Source organism: Castor canadensis, chromosome 13, assembly GCF_047511655.1.
Source record: "Castor canadensis chromosome 13, mCasCan1.hap1v2, whole genome shotgun sequence".
Lineage (NCBI taxonomy): Eukaryota > Metazoa > Chordata > Mammalia > Rodentia > Castoridae > Castor > Castor canadensis.
Genome location: NC_133398.1, coordinates 45505630 through 45531476, shown reverse-complemented (window position 1 = coordinate 45531476; position 25847 = coordinate 45505630). Strand labels below are relative to the sequence as shown.

The following is a 25847-nucleotide window of genomic DNA, read 5'->3' as shown; positions in this document are numbered from 1 at the left end:
TGGATTCATATCCAGGTCCTCTATTCTGTTCCTCTGGTCTTCATGTTTGTTTTTGTGCCAGTACCATGCTGTTTTTATTGCTATTGCTTTGTAATATAGTTTGAAGTCAGGTATTGTGATACCTCCAGCATTGCTCTTTTTGCTGAGTATTGCCTTGGCTATTCACAGTCTCTTGTGTTTCCAAATGAACTTTAGGGTAGATTTTTCAATCTCTGTGATGAATATCATTGGGATTTTGATGGGAATTGCATTAAACATGTAAATTGCTTTCGGTAGTATAGCCATTTTTACTATGTTGATTCTACCAATCCATGAGCACAGGATATCTTTCCATCTTCTGTAGTCTTTCTCGATCTCTTTCTTCAGGAGTTTGTAATTCTCCTTGTAGAGGTCATTCACATCCTTTGTTAAATTTACTCCTAGGTATTTGTTTTTTTTTTTTTTTTTGAGGCTATTGTGAATGGAATTGTTTCCATATATTCCTTCTCAGTTTGTTCGTTGTTGGTGTATTAGAAAAGCTAATGATTTTTGTAAGTTGATTTTGTATCCTGCCACCTTACTGTAGCTGTTTATGGTGTCTAAGAGTTTTTGGGTAGAGTTTTTTGAGTCTTTAAAGTATAGGATCATATTGTCTGCAAATAAGGATATTTTGACAGTTTCTTTACTTTTTTGTATTCTTTTTATTTCTTCTTCTTGCCTAATTGCTCTGGCTAGAAATTCCAGTACTATGTTGAATAGGAGTGGGGATAGTGGGCACCTTTGTCTCGTTCCTGATTTTAGGGGGAATGGTTTCAATTTTTCACCATTAAGTATGATGTTGGCTGTAGGTTTGTCATATATAGCCTTTACAATGTATAGGTTCATTCCTTCTATTCCTAGTTTTCTTAGAGCTTTTATCATGAAGTGGTGTTGGATCTTGTCGAAGGCTTTTTCTGCATCTATTGAGATAATCAAGTGGTTTTTGTCTTTGCTTCTATTCATGTGCTGTGTTACATTTATAGATTTGTGTATGTTAAACCGCCCCTGCATCCCTGGGATGAAGCTGACTTAGTCATGATGTATGAGCTTTCTGATGTGCTGTTGGATTCAGTTTGCCATTATTTTATTGAGGATTTTTGCATTGATGTTCATCAAGGAAATTGGGCTATAATTCTCCTTTTTGCAGGTGTCTTTGTCTGGTTTTGGGATGATAGTAATATTGGCTTCATAAAATGAGTTAGACAGTGTTCCTTCCCTTTCTATTTCATGGGACAGTTTAAGGAGAGTTCGTATTGGTTCTTCTTTAAACATCTGATAGCTTGGCTCAAATTTTTTTTAAGGATCTTGAAATGGGGAGATTTTGATAGGTACCTGGGTATGTCTGATGTATTGTCCTAATAAAGGAAGAAGTTGATGTACTGACAGAAGCAGAGACTGAAGTGATGGGGGAGAGAGCCACAAGCCAAGGAATACAGGCAGCCATGAGAAGGCAAAGAAACAGCCTCTCTCTTCAAGGTCACCAGAAATAATCAGACAGACCCAGTCTTTGATTTTAGCCCCAAGATTCATTTCCAACTTTTAACCTCAAGTGCAAGACAATAAATTTGTATGGTTTTGAGGCACTAAGCTATTTGTGGTAGTTTGTTATAGCAACAATTCAAATTTAATACATTTTATATCTTCCTTCCTTTCAAAGGGTATCTGCTCTTCTCCCTCATTCGAAAGGAATAAAACTTCAATGGGATAGAAGAAAAGGAAAAGAAACTTCAATGGATTTAATTTTAATCTATATGAGCTTGAACAAAGAAACGATGGAAACAATGGGAATCATAATTTTCCTACTGAAGGTAATGTTTGCCTATTACAGAAAGTTGGAAAGTATAGACAGAAAAAGAAACACATAAACTATTGTTGACATTCTATTGTTTCTCCTTCAAGTCTCTTTTCTATGTATATGCTTATGTACTTTAGTATTTACTGTCAGGGTGTTGAAAATAATCATGGATGTCAGGTATATGTTGTCTATTTGTTAATAAGGAATTTGAGTATCAGAGAAGATAAAGTAATTTTGTTCAGTCACACAGCTCATGAAGAACAAAGGCAGGTTCTAATATAACAGCAAATCTCTTTTTACCACCCACAGTTAGTGAGTGGTAATAAAACTGTGAGGAGGCAGATAGATCTGCTAGCTTTGATAGAAGCTTTAAGATTCTCTCCTGCTAGAGGTAACCCCAAGGAACCAGATGCTTTGAAATAAAATGCTAATAAGAGCCATCTTTGTTTTTCCTAAGTTGATTCCACTCCTAACAGGCCAATGAGGCCAGGAGGTCATTAGATCAATGTAATTGAAATACATAAATTAATCCCCTATCATATAAGCAGCCAAAGTATGTCATCGCTAGAACCAAAAGGAGGTAGGGGTTTTGTTTTGTAACTTCATGTAATCCTCCAGATAAAGACTTTCACATCTATGCTTTTTATTAGTTGCATTACCAATACTACACTGCTCAGTTTTGTTCCATTTAAATGTAGTTGTTTTGTGTTTTCAAAGAAAACAAGGAAGGAAGGAAGGAAGGGAGGGAGGGAAGGGAAGGGAAGGGAAGGGAAGGGAAGGGGAAGGAAGGGAAGGAAAGGGAAAGGAAAGGAAGGAGGGAGGAGGGCAGGCAGGGAGGGAAGTTTGCCAAGACCTATGCATTGGGAAAGGATGATTAACATGCTGTCACAATTATGCATATTGGTTTCATCCATAGACTTCTTTTTATTATTATTCATTAAACATTTCTATTTGTGTCAGGCAATTGGGAATTGCTTGCATTTAACAGTTTAATGCCTGTGCAGTCAGTGATGTAGAGAAATTGATGTAAATGAAAATAAATTGAGTGTTATGCTCGGTAGGAAAGCACCCCAGCTTGTATCCCTCATCTAATTCACTGCCTAAGCCAGAGTGCAGAACTCCTAATGCAGTCTAATTTCTTCTTTGTAAGGTGCAAAATACAGCCCCATTAACTCTCAAACTGAGGAATGTTTCTTAAGAAGAAAGAGCATCTGCATCTTGTGAGGTTCTTGGGAAGTTGGTGTCCTCTATATGGGTTCTGGCTGGGACATTCATCCTGAAGGCAATTTGGAAAGACAGACAATAGGCAATAAAGCTAAATCATTGAAGAGACACCAGAGGGCTCTCCTCTGTTTCCAGGTGTTGGAGCTGGGCTGTAGCCAAGACTATTCTGTCTGCTCCGAGTGCACCGCTCCCTCCTTCAAGGTCATTTCCCCTAGTAAAGCAGCAAAGGGAAATGGGGTTGGAATTAAGGTAACATTCGTGAACCCTTTTATACAGAACATCTACAGCTGCTGTACTTCTCACATTTCACTCTTTATGCCATATTCCTATTCCTCATATTCCAGTGACAGGGCTCTAGCTGTTCCAGGGTAATCTGATTACATGGTCCCAGTACATGAAAAGACTTGCTCATGCTTATGTTAGGACACATATGCTCAGAGTAAAATTGAATACAGAAAAGACTAGAAGAAAAATTATGGTCTCAGGGACAGATGACTATGAGAAGCTTACATTCTTCTGTGGTGTCCTCATTTTCTCCATGGACCTCTATCATCTTATATTTAGAAAGACACTTTTTGAAATATATAAAGCCCCATTTTCTATCTATCTTGAATCATATTTGCTCTACTCTAAACTCTAAGGAGGTTTGGATCAACTGGTCAATCATTCATATCTTTCACCAAGATTTATTAAATACCTACTAGGTCCCAAAGTCTCTGTTCTTTCTAGGACTACAATGATAAATAGAACTCTGCCCTTACCTCAAAAGAACCCTAGGTCAAAATGTAAAGACATAATTTCTTCTAGTAAGTTACTTTGCATTTGTACTGTATGCTGGATACTAACCATTCTTCAAACATTACCTCATTTCCTTATCTGTAATTTAGAGGTAATACTAAAGTGGCTATAAAGATTTACTCTTGAAGCATAAGGGTCAGTACCTAACTTAGAGTAAGTCAGCAGATATTTATTGCACTGTGAAAGGTGTTAGAACAGACAAAATCTAAATAAACTAAGAACTAAATATTAAAGGTACAAAGGAAGGATAACTACATCAGAAAGAGATGCTAGGGACACTTGAGATTTGATTAAAAGGGATTAGGATTTTATTAGTAGCTAAGTAAGGGAAAAGCATTCCAGGCAGAGGCACCAATAGATGTCTTCCTCTATTTGAAAATGTCTTTTCTAACACTTCTATAAGGAAACAGCCCCTGTATGATATATGCTGTATAATTGCATGAGACTACTTCCTATGTTAAGATACTTCCCTGACAAATGTCTGTTTTCATTTTATAAAATGATTCCATAGGAAAGAGAGGCAGATGCACTAAGTTCACACAGAGAACATTCACAAAAACTCACCAGAATGTGTACAGGCTGCCGTAGTTTACATCTTGAATGTCCCCCAAAGGATCCGTGTGTCTAAGGCTGGTACTACTGGGAGGTCATGGAACCTCTGAGAGGTGGGGCCTAGTGAGAGGTTCTTAGGCCAATGGGGGTGTGCCCTCTGAGAGGATAATGGGACCCCCATCTCCTCTGTCTCTTTGCTTTCTGGCTTGTAATATGAGTAGTGTTTGTTCTACCACATGCTCCCCTTATGATGTGCTGCCTTGCCACAGGCCCAAAGCAATAGGGTCAATTGATCCTAGACTGGAACCTCCAAAACAGTGAGCCAAAATAAATCTATTTTTCTTTGCAAGTTGATCATCTCGAGTATTTTGTTAACACATGAGCAATAATTTACAAATGCCACCATTCTGCTAACACTTTGGCCTCAGTGTAGGAAAACACTGCTCTTTAATGTGGAACCTCCCTCTCACTCATTTTCACATTTTTCTCAAACACAGCCCATAAGAAGTTTATTTGTAAATAATAGGAAAAATCACACAGATTGGTAAATCCAATGATACTCCTAGAAATGGGCCAAGCTCAGCAGAAGCACTGATATTTCATCTATAGTCATCTTATCCTCCTAATGAGAGCACAGGAGAAGAAATTAAGATAGATATTGGGAAACAATAGGCACAAGAGAGCCTGTGAAACATCTGTTCTTAGAAGTGCTAAGCATATAAGCAAGGTCCACCAATCTTGGATTGCATTGATGATTTCCTGTTTTAAGTGTGAGGTTGACCTTGAAAGTCTTTGACTGCTATAATTTTCCAGAAGGTTAAGTTGCATTACACTGAAGTTTTCCTACATGACCAATTAAAGAACATGTTACTTTAATTGATGGGATTATTCAACACTTGAAACAGTTGTCCACGTATAACAGGAAGTCTATATGTTTTTTTTAAGTAGCTTCCATTCATGAGCCTTTTCCCCAAAACCTAGCACCCAGATGAATATATTCTATTTCTTTTCAATTCAGCCAATCTACCATGGCCCTAAGCAAATCCTATAAATCCATTTATAATTTATTAAGGATTTATTGGATATTTCATTCAACCAGTTCACACAAATGCCTACGTATTTGTTACCTTTTCTTATCACTGTGACCAAATACCCAACAGAACAACTTAAGTGGGGAATGATTTGTTATGTCCAGTTTCTGAGGATTCAGTTCAAGGTTGGCCCCAACCACTTGAACAGTACATCATGGAGGTGAGAGGTGAGGTGAGGCTGTTCTTCACTTCTTGGCAGATGGGAAGCAAAGTGAGGGAGAAGAGACCAAGGACAAGATACACCCGAGAGTCTACTTCTAGTGACCTACTTCCTCCTGGCAGGTTCCACCACTTAAAAAGTTTCCAGAACCTCCCAAAAATAGCACCACCAGCTGGGGACCAAATATTCAGAACGTGAGACTATGGGGGACATTTCATATTCAAACTATAAAAGCATGCATTGTTAAAAAACAAATGGTCCCATTACTGAAAATGAGAAACTACAAGGCAGAGCCACAATAGGTTTAGAGTGACTTCATTTAAATGTTTATTGACTGGAATCCCAAGTAGTCTTGGTGCTGACAGGGCAAACAGCTTTGCATTTAGCCATAATGTATGGAATATGTATCCATGAGTAGTTTCCAAGGGATAGATGAAAAAAATTTCATCTACAACTTTCTCTGTACTCAAGGAGCCTACAACTTCTAGGATAAAATTAAAAACAATAAACACTCAGGTATGCTATATAATTGTAACATTTTGTTAGCATTTTTGTTTGCTTTGTTATTTTGCATCTTGAGTCCTTTTAGACTGAAATATTTTATGAGCACACCATGTGGGAACAACACTACTGCTAATGTGTTATTTCTATTCAGAGTATAATATATTTTTACCTAGGGCCTTCAAAGGAAAGAGGAAGGATGCATAGATTTCTTTAAGGAGAATAAAAAGGGCAACACTCAGAATACACAACTACACCACCAGAAAGATCCCATCCAGGACCCCTGAGTAAGTTGGAAAAGTGACTGCTATGGTTTGAATGTGTTCCACAAAATTCATGTATTAGAAACTTAATCCCTATTTCAACAGTGTTGAGAAGTGGGGCTGTTAAGAGGTGATTAGGTCATGAGGCTCTGTTCTCATGATTAATGTTTTTATGTAGGAATGGGTTCCTGATATAAAAATGAGATCAGGCCTCTTCACTTGTCTCTCTTGCCCTCTCTTAACCTTTTTGCCTTCCACCATGTGAGGATGCAGCAGGAAGAGCCTCATCAGATGTTGCCACCTGGATATTGGACTCCCTAACTTCAAGAACTATGGGAAATAAATTTCTTTATTATAATTGCCTAGGCTGTGGAATTCTGCTATAGCAACACCAGATTGTCTAATACAGTAGCTAAACAAGATTAGGAAGTTTGAGCCTTCAATGAAATTACTATTTTCCAATATTCTCTGGGTGTCAATAACAGAGCTAGCTTAACATTATATGTTAAGCATTATGCTGAACAATATCACTTCCATTATGGCCACATAAAAAGGGCTCAGATTTTAAAGGAAGGAGGCCTAGCTACTTTTGCTAGCCAAACAACGTGCCAGAACCTATAGAGGAGACTCCCAGGATTGTGAAACCAAGTGTAAGACACCAGAGGGCCAACAGTGTGACTAGAATTGCTGATATTTTAGAGCAATAACTGATGTTTAGAACAATTTCCAGTTGCTATAAACACAGAATGGGAAGAAAAGCAAATACAAATTTGGGAGAACCTTCAAGGCAAACCAGTTTGCTCACTAACATCTTCTCCCAAGATGTCTCAACAACACGATGCTCATTACTTTGAAAGTCAACCATGCTCCCCAGGACAAACTCGGAAACTAATTTTGTCAGGATTCTGAGAATGAGTCCATATATCACCTTAACAAACTAAAGAAACTAATATGTAAAATCAAGATATCGATATATTTTTTCTCAATGAGAAATTAGTATCAAAAGGGCCAAAATACATAAAGTCCATTTAATCATTGTTTTATAACCCTGTTCACAGATCATCATGGCTGATGAGTTAGAATGTTCTTAAAAGCAAAAGCAGGGCTCGGTAGTGCACGCCTATAATTTAAGCACTTGAGGTGGCTAAGGCAAGAGGAGGATCATGAGTTCAAGGCTAGCCTGTGCTACCTGTCTCAAAACAAAAGTGCTAGGCACTAGTCACTCACTCCTGTAATCTTAGCTGCTTGGAAGATAAGATCAAGAAGATGGAGGATGGAGGCCAGCTGGGCAAATAGTTCACAAGACTCCCTCTCTAAAATTGCCAGAGCAAAATGGACGGGAGGTGTGGCTCAAGAGGTGTGCCTGCTTTGAAAGCATGAAGCCCTGACTCAAACCCTAGTCCTTCAAAAAAAAAAAAGAAACAACAAAAACAAGCAATAGAAAAACAAACTCAAATTTGATAAAACAATAAAAACAAAGAATTGACTCAGGTAAGTCAAAAGATTTATGGTAGGGAGTCACCATTAATTAAATTTCTATCCACAGCTTGTCTTCATTTTCTATTATATCGGCACCCTCATAGGACTTCTTCTCATGACTGAAAAACAGCTATGAGCAGCAATGATACGCATTTCTAATTTCAATTTCAGCAAAAGAAGTACAGCTTCCTTCTGCCCAACTGGCAAATCGAGGTCCTAAACTTCACTTGGATTGGTCAACTTAGGTAAGTACTTGCCATGAACTACTCCCGTAGACAGAGGATGGTTAGGCCCGGGCCATTGTCTACCTGTGAATCAGTCACTGTGACAGGGTGTAGGTTTATGGATAACCTCTGGGTGAAGGAATGGCAACACCCTCCCTCCCCAACTGCAGTGCAAAGCTATGCAGTATAAACGGGATGGGATGGAGGCTTCGAAGGCAGCGAACTAACTGTACCTACTTTAGGAAGCCACGCCCAAATCAGGTTATTTCATGAATGTGGAATCAGAAAAGAGAAAGCTAGATATGTAGATCTCTAGCTTTCATGGCATTAAAATAAAAGGCAGAGTCACCCAACTCTCTACTGTTACTTTAGGTAAAATACATGCAAAACAAACAAACAAAAAAGCCTTGGTCCATTGGCTAATTTCTGATTTATCAATATACCTTAAGAATGAAAAGAACAAAAAGACAAATACTGTATGATTCCACTTACATGAAGTAGCCAGAGTAGTCAAATTCATACAGAAAGTGGACTGGATTGCCAGGGGCTGTGTCAGCAAGCTATGCTAATTATTATTTAATGAGTATATAGAGTTTCAGTTTTGCAAGATGAAGAGTTTGGGGATATGGGTATTGGTGATGGTTACTTAATACTGCTGAATGGTCCACTTAAAATAATAAAGATGGTACATTTTATGTTCTATGTATTTTACAATTTTATAAAATGAATGAAAGGATGGGTTATAGGCATACCTTACAGGCCTTGGAGTTGAATTTAGGTTATCTCTAAAGTGTTGCACACTTATTTTTAAGTTGAATTATGAAAGAGCAACAATTATTTTGTGCTGCAAAAAAATGTAATAGGATCAAACAACAATACATAAGGAAGATGTCAACATTCGAACTCAAAAAACAAGATGTAGGCAATTCCCTAATCTCTTACCATTCTTTGGTTCCAGTGAGAGATTAAACCAGCACAGCTGGAAACCATTTAAATTGTGCTGCAAGAGACTAACTCCCAATGACCTTCCACTCATATATTTATGACTGGGGTGTGAGAGGGGGGAAGTTGGGGGAGATGACAGACATCACCTGGTTCCGTTATTCTAAAAACAAGGCAGGGATTCACCAGTGTGAAAAGAAAAATTCTGTTCTCAGACCCAGTCTACTGGAAAGTTTGCATGACAGCATTGGGGTCAACCAGTACAACTTTAGGGTCTCTCTGCAGAGCCAGCTCATTGGTGAAACTTGACTACTTGGGTAAAAGTTGCTGGAGGTTTTTCCAGTAGGGAAGTTGGCTGTCTGTCTTGCTAATCTTACAGCCAAGTGCTTGGAGGAGGTTTCACTGTAGTCCCCAAGTACTGACCATATTTCCAAAAAAAAAAAAAAAAAAGGAACTTAAGAAGCACTTCCAGGGGCCTGGTAAAAGAGCTGGTGGCATGACAGCAAGTAGAGGATGAAGGAAGCATACCAAGTGTGAGTGTCTGATAAGGTTTATAAGCCTCACAAAACTGCAGCTGGATTTTGTTATCTTAGCATGAGCAACAGCGCTCCAGAGACCTCTTTATTACATTTACTTTGATTTTTCTACACTCTTGTGATTCCTGCATATCCGATCACTGAACTCTAAAACTCCATGTGAATACTCAGCTGATGTGGCTCAAGGAGCACTAAATTTCCCTCCAAAGAATGTTTCTGATGTTTATAACTAAAGGACAAATATTTCACTTACTTTGTAAAAATCCTTGTTTATTTTTTTGGGAAATGGGAAGGCGATTTCCTAGGGCTTAAACTCAGGGCCTGCACTTTCTAGGCAGTACTGTATCACGTAATAATTATACAGAATTGTTATATATTATACATTACTTCAGTAATCCTAGCTACTCAGGAGGCAGAGATCAGGAGGAGTGTGGTTTGAAGCCAGCCTGGGCAAATAGTTCCATGAGACCCTATCTCGAAAAACCCTTCACAAAAATAGGGCTCCAGTGTAATGGCTCAAGGTGAAGGCCCTGAGTTCAAGCCCCAGTACCACAAAAAAAAACCAAAACAAACAAACAAAAAAAACCTGATTGCCATAATCTAATTACCATTTCCTCAAGGAGAGAATAAGTGCCCAAGAAGATGCAACGTAATGAAAATGAAAACACAACCTACCGGAACCTATGGGACACAGCTAAGGCAGTCCTGAGAGGAAAGTTTATAGCCATGAGTGCATATATTAAAAAGATTGAAAGATCCCAAATCAATGACCTAATGATACATCTCAAACTCCTAGAAAAACAAGAACAAGCAAATCCCAAAACAAATAGAAGGAGAGAAATAATAAAAATAAGAGCTGAAATCAATGAAATAGAAACCAAAAAAACCATACAAAGAATTAATGAAACAAAAAGTTGGTTCTTTGAAAAAATAAACAAGATCGATAGACCCCTGGCAAACCTGACTAAAATGAGGAGAGAAAAAACCCAAATTAGTAGAATTAGGAATGCAAAAGGGGAGATAACAACAAACACCATGGAAGTCCAGGAAATCATCAGAGACTACTTTGAGAACCTATATTCAAATAAATTTGAAAATCTAAAAGAAATGGACAGATTTCTAGATACATATGATCATCCAAAACTGAACCAAGAGGACATTAATCACTTGAATAGACCTGTAACACAAAATGAAATTGAAGCAGCAATCAAGAGTCTCCCCAAAAAGAAAAGTCCAGGACCTGATGGATTCTCTGCTGAATTCTACCAGACCTTTAAAGAACTGATACCAACCCTCCTTAAACTGTTCCACAAAATAGAAAGGGAAGGAAAAGTGCCAAACACATTTTATGAAGCCAGTATTACACTTATCCCAAAACCAGGCAAAGACACCTCCAAAAAGGAGAACTATAGGCCAATCTCCTTAATGAACATTGATGCAAAAATCCTCAACAAAATAATGGCAAACCGAATTCAGCAACACATCAAAAAGATTATTCACCACGACCAAGTAGGCTTCATCCCAGGGATGCAGGGGTGGTTCAACATACGAAAATCAATAAACGTAATAAACCACATTAACAGAAGCAAAGACAAAAACCACTTGATCATCTCAATAGATGCAGAAAAAGCCTTTGATAAGATCCAACATCATTTCATGATAAAAGCTCTAAGAAAACTAGGAATAGAAGGAAAGTTCCTCAACATTATAAAAGCTATATATGACAAACCTACAGCCAGCATTATACTTAACGGAGAAAAACTGAAACCATTCCCTCTAAAATCAGGAATCAGACAAGGATGCCCACTATCTCCACTCCTATTCAACATAGTACTGGAATTCCTAGCCAGAGCAATTAGGCAAGAAGAAGGAATAAAAGGAATACAAATAGGTAAAGAAACTGTCAAAATATCCTTATTTGCAGACGACATGATCCTATACCTTAAAGACCCAAAAAACTCTACTCAGAAGCTTCTAGACATCATCAATAGCTATAGCAAGGTAGCAGGATATAAAATCAACATAGAAAAATCATTAGCATTTCTATACACTAACAATGAGCAAACGGAAAAAGAATGTATGAAAACAATTCCATTTACAATAGCCTCAAAAAAAATCAAATACCTAGGTGTAAACCTAACAAAAGATGTGAAAGACTTCTACAAGGAAAACTATACACTTCTGAAGAAAGAGATTGAGGAAGACTACAGAAAGTGGAGCGATCTCCCATGCTCATGGATTGGTAGAATCACCATAGTAAAAATGTCCATACTCCCAAAAGTAATCTACATGTTTAATGCAATTCCCATCAAAATTCCAATGACATTCATTAAAGAGATTGAAAAATCTACTGTGAAATTTATATGGAAACACAAGAGGCCACGAATAGCCAAGGCAATACTCAGTCAAAAGAACAATGCAGGAGGTATCACAATACCTGACTTCAAACTATATTACAAAGCAATAACAATAAAAACAGCATGGTACTGGCACAAAAACAGACATGAAGACCAGTGGAACAGAATAGAGGACCCAGATATGAAGCCACACAACTATAACCAACTTATCTTTGACAAAGGAGCTAAAAATATACGATGGAGAAATAGCAGCCTCTTCAACAAAAACTGCTGGGAAAACTGGTTAGCAGTCTGCAAAAAACTGAAACTAGATCCATGTATATCACCCTACACCAACATTAACTCAAGATCAAGGATCTTAATATTAGACCCCAACTCTTAAGTTGATACAGGAAAGAGTAGGAAATACTCTGTAGTTAGTAGGTATAGGTAAGAACTTTCTCAATGAAACCCCAGCAGCACAGCAACTAAGAGATAGCATAGATAAATGGGACCTCATAAAGCTAAAAAGCTTCTGTTCATCAAAAGAAATGGTTTCTAAACTGAAGAGAACACCCACAGAGTGGGAGAAAATATTTGCCAGCTATACATTAGACAAAGGACTGATAACCAGAATATATAGGGAACTTAAAAAACTAAATTCTCCCAAAACTAATGAACCAATAAAGAAATGGGCAAGTGAACTAAACAGAACTTTCTCAAAAGAAATTCAAATGGCCAGAAAACACATGAAAAAATGCTCACCATCTCTAGCAATAAAGGAAATGCAAATCAAAACCACACTAAGATTCCACCTCACCCCTGTTAGAATAGCCATCATCAGCAACACCACCAACAACAGGTGTTGGCGAGGATGCGGGGAAAAAGGAACCCTCTTACACTGTTGGTGGGAATGTAAACTAGTACAACCACTCTGGAAAAAAATTTGGAGGCTACTTAAAAAGCTAGACATCGATCTACCATTTGATCCAGTAATACCACTCTTGGGGATATACCCAAGACTGTTACTCCAGAGGCACCTGCACACCCATGTTTATTGCGGCACTATTCACAATAGCCAAGTTATGGAAACAGCCAAGATGCCCCACCACCGACGAATGGATTAAGAAAATGTGGTATCCGTACAGGAAATCAATGTGAGTCAATGCCCTGTATAGCTATCCTTATCTCAACCAGCAAAAACCCTTGTTCCTTCCTATTATTGCTTATACTCTCTCTACAACAAAATTAGAAATAAGGGCAAAATAGTTTCTGCTGGGTATTGGTGGGGGGGAGAGGGAGGGGGTGGAGTGGGTGGTAAGGGAGGGGGTGGGGGCAGGGGGGAGAAATGAACCAAGCCTTGTATGCACATATGAATAATGAAAGAAAAATGAAAAAAAAATGTGGTATCTATACACAATGGAATTCTATGCAGCCATGAAGAAGAACGAAATGTTATCATTCGCTGGTAAATGGATGGAATTGGAGAACATCATTCTGAGTGAGGTTAGCCTGGCCCAAAAGACCAAAAATCGTATGTTCTCCCTCATATGTGGACATTAGATCAAGGGTAAACACAACAATGGGATTGGACTATGAGCACATGATAAAAGCGAGAGCACACAAGGGAGGGGTGAGGGTAGGTAAGACACCTAAAAAATTAGCTAGCATTTGTTGCCCTCAACGTAGAGAAACTAAAGCAGATACCTTAAAAGCAACTGAGGCCAACAGGAAAAGGGGAACAGGTACTAGAGAAAAGGTTAGTTCAAGAAGAATTAACCTAGAAGGTAACACCCACACACAGGAAATCAATGTGAGTCAATGCCCTGTATAGCTATCCTTATCTCAACCAGCAAAAACCCTTGTTCCTTCCTATTATTGCTTATACTCTCTCTACAACAAAATTAGAAATAAGGGCAAAATAGTTTCTGCTGGGTATTGAGGGGGGGAGAGGGAGGGGGCAGAGTGTGTGGTAAGGGAGGGGGTGGGGACAGGGGGGAGAAATGAACCAAGCCTTGTATGCACATATGAATAATAAAAGAAAAAAAAATCAGGCCATAGGCTTGAACTATTATTGGTGATACTTCAAACATACAAACTTTAATCACAGTCCCCCTTCTCTTCATATTCATGTTAATTTGTGGAGTAAGCTGTATTCTTGTTACAAGTATTCCTTCTCTGAGTTTAGATCATAGTGGTTTAAAAATAAAATATCCTTGTAAAACAAACAAACAAAAAAGAAGATGCAACATATCAGATGATGAATTAGTATTCTACGCTTTGTAGTAAGTATGAAGTTAGGTGTTTTTTTTGTATTTTTTAATTGTTTACACATTTATTCATATGTGTATACATTGCTTGGGCCACCTAAGTGCAAAGTTTAATATACCTATTCTTACTTGGTTATGTATTATTGGTAACTCCAGTGGTGTGAGAAACCCATCTATTATCTATTATTGGTAGATAATCTATCTATCATCTATTATCTATTATTGGTAACTCCAGTGGTGTGAGAAACCATCAGTGGTGGGAAACCCATCTAACACTTAAGACACTGACATAAGTATCATTAATCTCAGTTTACAGATAAGGAAATTGAACCTCGAAGTATTTAGTAAATAGCCAAGGGTCATATAATTAAGAAATAGTACAATGTGATTCAAACTGAAATTGGTTAGATTAAAAAAAACTCCTTTTAATCATCATGGTTAAACAAAACAGTATCTTTGTTGGACCAATGAAATCTTGGTGAGTTTTCCACATTTTGAATACTTGCCTCAAGAAGTATCCAGACAAAGATGGATACTGGAAAAAATATAAATGTTACCTGTTAGGCAAAACAGATGCCACAACTTTGATTAAACTTCCATAATATTCTTTGCAACTAGTGATAGTCTATCACAGTGGAAACATTACAAGAGGAAATGGAAATTGTAGTAAGTGAATTCCTGCTTCCAACCTGTTTTTAAAGTCATCTTCAAATGGTTATTGTTTCCACAGCACAGAAGTTAGGCAGAGGTTAAAGAGAGCAGGGTTCAAGTTCAAATTCTCCTTTGGTCAAGTTGTTTAACTCCCTAAGCCTCAGTTTTCTCATTAATAAAAAATGGGCATTATAGTAACATAAAATTATCTTTTAAATTTTTATTCATTTGAATAAGCATGTCATTGTGGTGTTAACTTTTCATTTCCCTGTTGGCTAATGATGTTGAGTTTGCTTATTTGCCATATTATACCTTCTTTATCAAATTCAAGTTCTTAACCCCACTTTATGACTTTTTTTTGTTTTTGGTGGTACTGGGGTTTAAACTCAGGGCCTCTTGCTTGCTAGGCAGGTGCTCTACCACTTGAGCCACTCCACCAGCCCCTTAACCCCACTTTAAAAAACTGGTTTGTCTTCTTAGTAATTGCTTTGAGATTTTCAAAGTAAATCCTAGCTATACACCAAATAGTGAGAATAAAGAAAAACTATAGCCCTCAGATATTGCTGGTAAGAATATAAAATGGTACAACCACTTCAGAAAACTGGTTGGCAGTTTATGAAAAAGTTAAATGTACACCTAAAATAAGACCCAGTCATTGTACTTTGAGGTTTTTAACCAAGAGAAATGAAAAACATGTCCAAAAAGTCCACCTGTGCATGAATGTTCACAGCAGTCTTATTGGTAATAGTCCCAAAGTAGAAATAACCCAAATGTCCATCAACAAGTAAATGGATACAAACCCCATACAATAAAATGAGGTTTTTGTTTGCTTGTCTTTGTGGTGCTAGGAATAAAGCCCAGGGCCTTGAACATGCCACGTAGCATTCTATTACTGACTACGTTCCAAGCTCTATATGATGGAACACTATTCATCTATAAAAAGGAAAGACCACCACAACATGGGGAAATAAACATGCTGAGTGAAAAAGTCACACAGAAAAAGAGTACATTTTGCATGACCCACTTATATACAATTCTAGAAAATGCAAACTAACCTACAGTGACATAAGTAGATCAGTGAATGCTGGGACACAGGTAGAGGGGAGCAGAGGGCTGAGAGAGAAGGAATACAAAAGGGCACAAGGACACATTCAGACATAATATGATATATTTTTTTGTCTTTATTATGGTGATAGTTTCCTGAGTGTGTATACATATATGCCAAAATGAACCAAATGCATCCTGCAAAATGTGTAATTTACTGTATGTCAATTATACCTCAAAAAAAATCTTTAAAATTTTCCACTGAAGTTCTGAAATATTTCATCATGTAAATATTTTCCATGTTTCTCTTCTACAATAAATTGATGCTATCTAAATTAATGACACCTATTATCTCTAGAATTGAGTTTCACTGTACTGATATAAACATTTCCAAACAAAGTATGTAAATGAAAACAAAAGCTTAAAAATTTATTAGCCCCCAACATTCCCTCTGCCATGTAAAGTGAGCCTGAAATGAAGACGGGATCCCCAGTAGCCATGCTTGTATACATGACCCTGCCTTCATGGTCAGAGTCAAGCCATCTGAAGGCAGGCCACTAAAGATGAGAAACAAAGATTCCAGTGTTCCAGAGAAAGGGTGTATAACATTTCTTTTGAGAACCCTGGAGTTCCATGGCTTAGTTTTAACTCCTCAACTTCAGGTTCTGAGCCAGAGCTGGTTTATGTTGTCTGCAACCCTGGAGAAAAAAAATTAAATGGACATTTAATTAATTTCACTGATATTTGTTATGCTTTTTATCACAAATGGCCATACCCCTATTTAAAACAGGATGCACAAACAGCCTGGAAGGTCATTCATCCATTCATTGAATAAAGCTTTCTCCAATGATGCATTATGTGCCAGGCACTGTATGTCACATCTCATACATGCTACAACAGCCTATACATGTTTACAGTTGAGAAAGCTTGGGCTCAGGTGGCTCAATTACTTGCTTAAAGTTAAAGAGCTCCTAGGAGGTCCTGGATCCAGGATTTGAGCCCAGTCTGTCTAACTCCAGAGGCTATAATTTCTCAAATGCCTACATTCTCTTCCTGGTAATGGTACCCGCTCACATCAACAGTGAGCTTACAGTGTCCAGCCACTGGGGCTCGTAGCTTTGGAAGCCAGGGATCCCAACATAATCCCTTGATTCTGTTCCATGGCTGACAGTGTGTCCACTGGATGCAAATCAAGAGGTCTTGGCCCCGTAAGTCTTGGCCCTATGGATGAATTATCTATTCTAGGTGGCAGGGACAATCAGGGGCTTTTTTCCCTGGTGTTGATGTCAGTAATAATAAAACTTATTATTCAGTGGTAAAGGAGTAGCTAAATTCTGAAAATAAAAATGGCCAACCTCAACCACAGGAAATGCCATCCCTGATTATAAATCAAAAGGAACCAGGACTGTAATATTTTTCCTGAAAAGTCACTGGAACTTTTAACACCTATGACAAGCAGGCTTAAAAGTTGCACTTATTTGTGGGTGCCCCGCTAATCTCTGCTGCACTGGCCATGTTAAAGCCAGAAGACCTCACAATACTTTCTTTTCCTTAGGGCAGTAGGTCTACCAGAGCAAAGAAAGGTTTTCATTTTCAATTTCAGAGATTTCAGTATAGTTTAAATGTGCTATTCTTGTGTTAAACATTAAATAAAAGAGGAAAATATCTGGACATTCACATTATATATTCTTCCTTGTGATAGATCTGTAAAAACATGAGAACTTCCCAGTGCTTGTATACACTGAAAAAAACCACAGTATCATTTGTTAGAGATATAATTGAAACAAGCATTCTATACTCTGGTGAGGTTAACCAGAAGTATATCCACATGATAAAAAATATAAACACATTAAACCTTTCTTCAAACAGGTTTGCATTTATATGGCCCACTTTAATAATAAACATTTTGTGTTAATCAGCAAGACAGGGCTTTGAAAGCAATACTAACAAGTATCAGTATAGGCTTTACTAAAATTATTCTAATAGTGCCTCTCCTATACGGTTGCTACTTTGTACTCTCAACTATATGCATTTTCTCCTTCCCCAAAAGGTTCATAAACTATAAAATTCTCCAAGAGGTTTGAGACTAATTGCTAAAAATACAAATTCAAAAATTGTATGTCATGACATACCAATGGATATTTAGCTGTGAAATGTGTAGCATGTAATTCATCACTACTACAAAAACCTCTTAACATTCATTTCTAAGGTAGTCCCTGTAAGGCTTTACACTCACATTCACTCACTCACTTATATCCCAATCTGAATTCTGGAGTGGGGAAGAAAAAGGTGCAGGTAGTCAGGACTTTGGAAACCACATGCCACCCTGGGTGTGTTTGGTTTGCACATGGCAACAGAATAGCAGCCAGTGTGCACCTGCAAACAAAGGGAGGCAGAAAGTCTCTGTTAGAAAGACTTGGCAACTGCTGTGAGTTCCCAACACAGAACCTAAAAGTCTATTTATTTAACGACCCCTCAGAAGTTTATTACAAAAGGGAAAGCAATCTAACATATGTGAGGAAATCTCTTACTAATGGCCAGGTTCATTTAAAGCAATGTGTTTTATAGTTTCTAAAAGTAAGGAATTTCTTTTCAAATGAAATCTTACAATTTATTCATTTATCTAATCATTCTTCCTGAGTGTTTACTGTGTGCCAGGAAGTGTACTACTACTGTAATTAATAAAACAGAAATTAGTTGTGACCTGGGCATTGATGGATTACACCTGTAATCCCAGTTACTTGGGAGACTGAGATCGGCGAGGCCAGCCTGGGCAAATAGTTCCCAAGACCCCATCTACAAAATAATCAAAACAAAATGGATTGGCGGTGTGGCTCAAGTGGTAGAGCAGCTGCTGAGTTTAAACACCAGTCCCAGGGCGTGGGGTGGGGGTAAGAGAGGGAGGGAGGGAGAGAGACAGAGAGAGAGAGAGAGAGAGAGAGAGAGAGAGAGAGAGAGATTGAGATTGTGGAGACAAAGCAATAAGTCAAGTAAACACTAAAAACAAAATTATAAAGAGTGCAATTTTATGAACTACACAGAGCACCGAGTAAGGAGGGAACGTACTTAGGTAAAGAGATCAGGGAAGGATTCTCTGAGGCAGTTACATTTAAGGGAAGACTTCTAGGATCACAAGGAAATATGAAGCACAAGACAATGGTTGCAAGATGGAAACCAACAAAAGTTCCTGAGGGCAGAAAGTAAAAATGTGGAGTACTGCCAATTTGCCTAACCATGTGACTTGTTTTGTAATACTCAGCAGCTCAGATAAAGAACAGAGAAGACATATTTTAGATTGACACACAATCAGGAATTACCAATTGACTAGGTATCATTCAGGGTCTAGGAGGTGGAGGAAATGAGGTGCTTTGAGAAGTATGAGAGATCAGAGAAACCCAATATTTACCTGAGTAAACATTTAAAAAAAACAACAAAACAACCTCCTAGGCTATCTTTGCAGAGGTCTGTGTGTATCCGATTATCATAGAGATGTGGAGACTTTCAGAACCATCAAGCACATTTCACTAAAATCTGGAGATGCCTGAAATAGAAGTGAAAGTTCACATCATTAAGATTATGTCATTTCTTAGAAGACAGCCATCATCTATATATCACTAAATGGAGCCTAAAGCAGTACTTTCCTATGACTCCATCCCCCATTCAGGGAATATTACAAAAATCTGTGATCACTTGCCATGTCCCACACATAATCCACCATTCAACATAAGTCAAGGTTTTACATTTGTAATTTGTTTTAGCCCTTAGAGAATATCTTGCTAGTATTTTAAATAGATAAATCAAATCAAAATTTTGTTAATAAAATATAAGAAATGTCAAAAGACCTCTGATTTATTTAATGATGTCTAACATTTCTTGATCTCCATTTATTTCAAGTTTTTAGGAAGAAAAATGGCTCATCCTGCTCTTATTTTTATTCCTTCATTTAGGAGATTACATCTCAGCTCCAAAACCATTTTTAATAATAAGATACGCAATTTTTAACTGTTGGTATTTTTAAGAGAATAGACATGATTAAGATTAATTTATACAGTTTCAGATATACTTGAATAATGGATTAGTATGTACAGCACAATTTGATTCATGTCTGATAGTCAAGCTTTTATATTTTTAACTTCATCCATATATAAAGAACTTACTCCCTTATTTGCTTAAAAGCCAGAACTAACTATATAATACAAAGAAGTGAATATAGACAGAACACAGCTAGGGAGCCCATTCCAATCATCCAGCTTATAAATGGTATGCATTCCTCATAAAGAGGAACTTTGCCCATGGATGACATAAGGTGCTTTCCAAAGGAGAAGATAAGAATGAGATATGTGGAAAACAGTGAAAACAGACAATACCTGGATACTCACATAGAGGGTGGAAGGGATACTTGCCTCTTATAGCAAAGAGCTATGTCTGTGCTAGGTCTTGAGTCAGAGACAGATTCTCAATTTTATGAGCCAACTTATTCATATTTCTTATACTGAGAACCTGAGGGACAAGAGGTTCATGATGGACCTTGGAAATAATTACCATTCTCTTCATTTATATTTCAATAATTTATGTCCTCCGTGCATTGATGTGTGTGTGTGTGTGTGTGTGTGTGTTAAATGCTAATGAAAACAATATGATGAATCTACTTGCCTTTATTTTTTGTGATACTGTGATTTGATCTCAGGGCCTGTGCTTGCTTTAGTGCAAGCAAAAGGATTCATGGTCTGATACCATGTAAGGTCTTAACACATCAACTTTTTAGTGTTTACCCAATAACAGTAGTAAGTGGCAATGTTACAGACCAAACTAAGACATCGCAAAATGAAAAATAATCTATATAGAAAGGTTAAAATGTAAATGAAAATTTGTTTAATAGTTCCTCAGGCAAATGTGTGTCATGCCTACTCAAAGTTGGCTAAATTTAACAAAACACTGGGATTGTGGAAAACCTTAACTAAGTTTAGCAACTAAGTGTATTTGATAAAGAAAAGTCTTGGAGCTTCAGTTCCCATCATGTGTAAGGCAAGCAATATTAGAGTCTGACTCGTTTAATAAAACCTTGCACTTCATAGCCTAGGTTTATTTATTTACCCATAAGAAATACTTAAAAAGCCAGGCATCAATGGCTCACACCCACAATCCTAGCCACATGGGGGCTGAGGTCAGCAGGATCCCAGTTCAAGGCCAGCCCAGGCAAATAGTCTGTGAGAATCCCATCTGCAAACTAATCAGAGCAAAGTGGGTTGGAGGTGTGACTTTTGCCCGCTTTGCAAGTGTGTAGCCCCAAGTTAAAACCCCAGCCCCACCAAAAAAAAAAAAAAAAAACTAAACAAGGACCTTGACAAGGATGTTTAAAACTACTGTAAACTTTGGCTGAAGGCAAAATCTTCCTTTGAGTTTCACTCCTTTTCCTTATTGTTCAAAATGGTAAAAATAAGATGCTATTCTCTTCTCCTGTGAATGATAGTTCACCAATTCTATGGCACACACACTACTTATAATGCTCACATTACTCCTTCCACACACGACACCTATACTTACTACAGAACTATCAAAAAGCAGTAAGAACTACCTGGCTGAAGAAGAAATGCTGAAAATAGAATATAGTTTACCAGTGTGCCAATTAAAAAACTTCTAAATGTGTTAAAAGAAAGAGAAAGAATTCCTTCCTATGTTCAAAGAGACATACCTCAGGACAACAAGGAAAAAACAAAAGCTTAAATTGAGCAAAAATCTACTGGAGAAAAACAATTTTAAACAAGGAAATAGGTTTACAAAATCTAATATTGAGTCTTTTTTTTTTTCAATTTCTTCCAGTAGTGTTGCCTATATCATAAAATGGTAATGAATAAAACAAATGAGAAACCAGACATTAAAAGAATGGGAAAAAAATCCATGTATTCCTATAGTTCAAAGTCAAAATTCAAAGTCTCTATTACATAGCTTGTCTAAGAAGATAAAAGAAAAAAAATTTAGTCCCAAAAGAAAGGACACTGTTAAATAAAACACTTCATAGCTCTCTACTCTCTGAAGCTCTTGTCATGAGCCACCTCCATCCATGTTCCTATGAACACAATCTCAGCTTTCTCTAAGTTAAAGTGCATTCATGTTGATGCACGTAACTGGATCACTGATTGTAGAACAAGAAAGAAAAGAATATAATCAGATAAAATGTTCTGAGAAGAATGTTAAATTTGACCCCAATTTGAAAAGATCCATACTTCCTAAGAATTTGTACCTAAAAACTGAGCTACAGTCTTATTAAGCCCTTTATATCTAAGTACCAATTAAACAAATACAGTACACAAAGAAGTCGAAGGATACCTTGAAAAAACAATCAGCCTCAGAATGTTGGGATACTGTAAGGGACCTGTTTTTTCCAAGAACTGGTAAGACTGGTAAGAACTGATAGGACCTACACATACTGAAATGCAGCATGCTACCGTGGAAATTTCACTGGCTTTGGAGTTGTACAATCTGGGCAAGTTATTTAAATAATCTGAGAATGTTTCTTCCTCTCTGAAATTACTGTGTCTACCAGTCAGGAACAGTGCAAAGGATTAGAGATGTAAGTGATTAGGGATTTAAGTAAATGCCTATCCCAACACATGGCATCTAATAAACAGAACTCAGAATTATTAACATACTAAAAGCGGGAAAGTTCCAAGAAAATACGCAAAAAGTGGAGGGGATGAGCTGATGGTTAAATAGCATCAACGTCTTAGGGCAAAAAGGTTTTCACACAGAAAACGAAGACAGGGCAAAAGCCTTAAAAGTCTTGTGTGGGCCAATTGATGGTAAGGGCTGAAGAGAAGCCAAGACTTGCATGAGGAGAGGTGCAATGAGCAAAGGCCAGGTAGTAGAGAAGTGAACAAAGTCACACTGTAGGAAGAACAGGAGAACTGTGCAATACCACACTGTGTTCAAAATACTGTGCAGCTTCAAGACACAGTAGAAGGAAGGGGAGATGAACATGAAAGGAAGAAACAAAGAAAAAGTACCTAGAGGTCTCCAAACCTGAACAGGGTACATAGAATGTTCAGGTACTTTTGTGGGGCTAAACAGATAGGGCTTCTGGCAGTGAAAAGCAATCTCTAACCAGTATTATAATAGATGATAGTATTTCAGGGCTTGAACAACCTGGAAATCATTTTAAGATTACCTCATCCTGTCTATTTTAACAAGACAAAAAAAATTAAATCCAGAAGAGGTAAGTCCCCAAGTACTAAGGCAAGGTTCTATAGCAAAGCTATGCCTAGAACTCTGGCTTATGAGACCAGTGCTTGTGTGGTACCTCACTGTGCCCAAGTACTAAGGCAAGGTTCTATAGCAAAGCTATGCCTAGAACTCTGGCTTATGAGACCAGTGCTTGTGTGGTAACTCATTGTGCCATGGGGCATTGGCTGCCCCATGAAAATCATAAAGTCAATTATTTTTATTCACATTAGCATATGCAGCTTTCCAAGTCTTAAAACATACTGTAAAATATAAGAACTTATTTTTTAACATTAGCATCTTTCACATCAAAAGCTCTCTATTGACTTCGGGGTATTTTGTTGCACATAACAAAAGAGAACATATGGAACACTTGCTCAGCAAATGATCCATCAGCACCTACTGTGTGTGAGGAACATACAAACAGAGGGTACAAACCCTGTCATCAAGTATACTGAAGAGGATAACATGCCTACAAATCGGTATAATCCTGTAAGTATACTTTGTTCAATGTGCTAAGGAATTAAAGAGAAGAGAGCTCAATGGACCTGAGATGAGAGAGAAGGAAGACAAAACTTCACTGAGTTGATGCTGGAATAGATCCTAAAGAAAAACCAGTCATCAATAGATGAGGACAAGAAGGTAATCAGTTTCAGTAACAAGTGCCTGGTACAATGGCTGTGAACACTGGTGAGGCCTGAAACTGTGAGGATTACTAGAAAATACGGCAAAACATTAGGGTGGGAACTGGATTGGGTTTATGGAGAGAGAAATCCTAGGCAGGCAAAAAGGCTTTAAGAAAGCAAAAACCAGCCTCTTAAGTTGTAAGGAAATATTTTTATAAAGAAAGAGAAAAAATGTATTGTTTGTGAGCCCCAACAATAATCAAGTGATTAACAACGCTTACTGGCAAAAGACCAGAACAAAGTCTGGTCTTGTCAGATTTCAGGAGCTGTTACAAAACCTGTATTTGAGGGTGTTAGTCTTGAGGTGAGCAGATTGATTCTGGCTTCTTGGCAAAAATTCCTTGCCCCACATCCTTTTTTTCTAGAATCATGTCTCTGTTCTATTGGCTCCTCCTTCCACCTCCCACACCACTAACCTTGTTCAAAATTTGACATTCCAACTGAAAAATTCTTAGTCTTGGTATTTTTATCTCTCAGGTCCTGAGTGGTCTTCAACAAATGGTTCTTCAAAACCACCCAATGACAGCCTCCAAGAAGCAACCTCTGCCTCTGAAGAATAACCTCTACTGGAATCAAATTATATGGACATTTTCTTACAAGAGAGAACTATTAATACATCTTCAACTCCAAATGCTACTTGAGGCAAATTTTATGAGTTGTAAAATATATTGTGAGCAACCTGGTTAGGTCAACCAAGTTCCCGTTGGAGATGATCTTCTTAGAAACAAAAAGAACAGGAAGGTAAGACTGTTGAGGACTTACTTTGAGCTAGGTACCACCCTAAGTATTTTACATATTCTAATTACTGTTTTTCTTTCCTTGTTTAATTCACTCTTTTTTTTTCTCTTTTATTTTGTTTTTACACTTACTTATATGTGCATACAATGTTTGTGCCACATCCCTCCCCGCTTCCAGGGAGCAGAACCTGTTCCGCCCACTTCTTCTACTATTTTGTTAAAGAGAAGACATAAGAGATAAAAAGAAAGACATACCGTTTTTGCTAACTTGGGATAAAGACAGCTATACAGTGAGATTATTAGCGTTGCTTCCATGCACTTGTGTATTGCAACCCATATTAGTTCATTTCTACTAGACCTCTTTGCTACTTCTTGGTCCCCTTCTCATAATGGCATCTGCCAACTTAAGATTAGTATATTCTTTCCTATACAGTGAGCACATCAACCACATTCAAGTTTTAGATTCCTTTCCTTTTCCTATTTCTCCTGAGCGTGTTCTCCCATTAGTGTGTGACCTATGTCCAATAGTATTACTGTATTTGTTTCAGGTCTATAATCCACATGTGAGAGAGAACATGCGATTTCAGGCTTCTGAGGCTGGCTAACTCTGCTCAAGATGATGTTCTCTAGTTCCATCCACTCACTTGTGAATGACAAAATTTTTTTCTTCTTTGTGGCTGAGTAAAATTCCATTGTGTACAAGTACCACATTTTCTTGATCCATTCATCAGTAGTGGGGCATCTTGGCTGTTTCCATAGCTTGGCTATTGCGAATAGCGCTGCAATAAACATGGCTGTGCAGGAGCTTTTGTAATAACTTGAGTCATATTCAGGTATATTCCTAGGAGTGTTGCTGGATCAAATGGCAAATCTATGTTTAGTTTTTTAAGGAGCTTCCATAATGTTTTCCAAAGTGGTTGTACTAGCTTGCATTCCAACCAGCAGTGCATGAGGGTTCTTTCCCCTCCAGACACCTCCACCGCATCCTCACCAGCATTTGTTGGCAGTGGTGTTCTTGATGATAGCCATTCTAACAGGGGTGAGGTGGAATCTTATTTAGTGTGGTTTTGATTTACATTTCCTTTATGGCCAGGGATGGTGAGCATTTTTTCATGTGTTTTTTGGCCATTTGGACTTCTTCCTTAGAAAAAGTTCTGTTTAGTTCAGTTGCCCAATTCTTTATTGGTTCATTGATTTTTGGGGATTTTAGTTTTTTGAACTCCTTGTATATTCTGGTTATCAGTCCTTTGTCTGATGTATAGCTACCAAATATTTTCTCCCACTCTGTGGGTGGTCTCTTCAACTTAGAGACCATCGTTCTG

General features: G+C 37.7%; 1 protein-coding gene across 6 annotated transcripts in view; it reads right to left on the bottom strand.

Moving 5' to 3' along the window:
* Window positions 1-25847, bottom strand: part of Caap1 (caspase activity and apoptosis inhibitor 1) — a 113159-nt gene that overhangs the window by 5119 nt on the left and 82193 nt on the right. For 2 of the 6 annotated variants that reach the window (XR_012440421.1, XR_012440418.1), the window contains 3 exons: window positions 19291-19425; window positions 18121-18260; window positions 16002-16582 (listed from right to left, as the gene is read on the bottom strand). The exons of 1 other annotated variant lie outside the window; for it this stretch is intronic. Coding sequence is in view for 1 of the 5 variants with exons in the window: in XM_074051686.1 (XP_073907787.1) it covers window positions 16566-16582 (17 nt within the window). In the remaining 4 variants the exon portion in view is untranslated. Of the gene's footprint in view, window positions 1-16001; window positions 16583-18120; window positions 18261-19290; window positions 19426-25847 lie in introns of those variants that run through there. 3 more of the 6 variants (XR_012440419.1, XR_012440420.1, XM_074051686.1) reach the window with 3 other exon arrangements.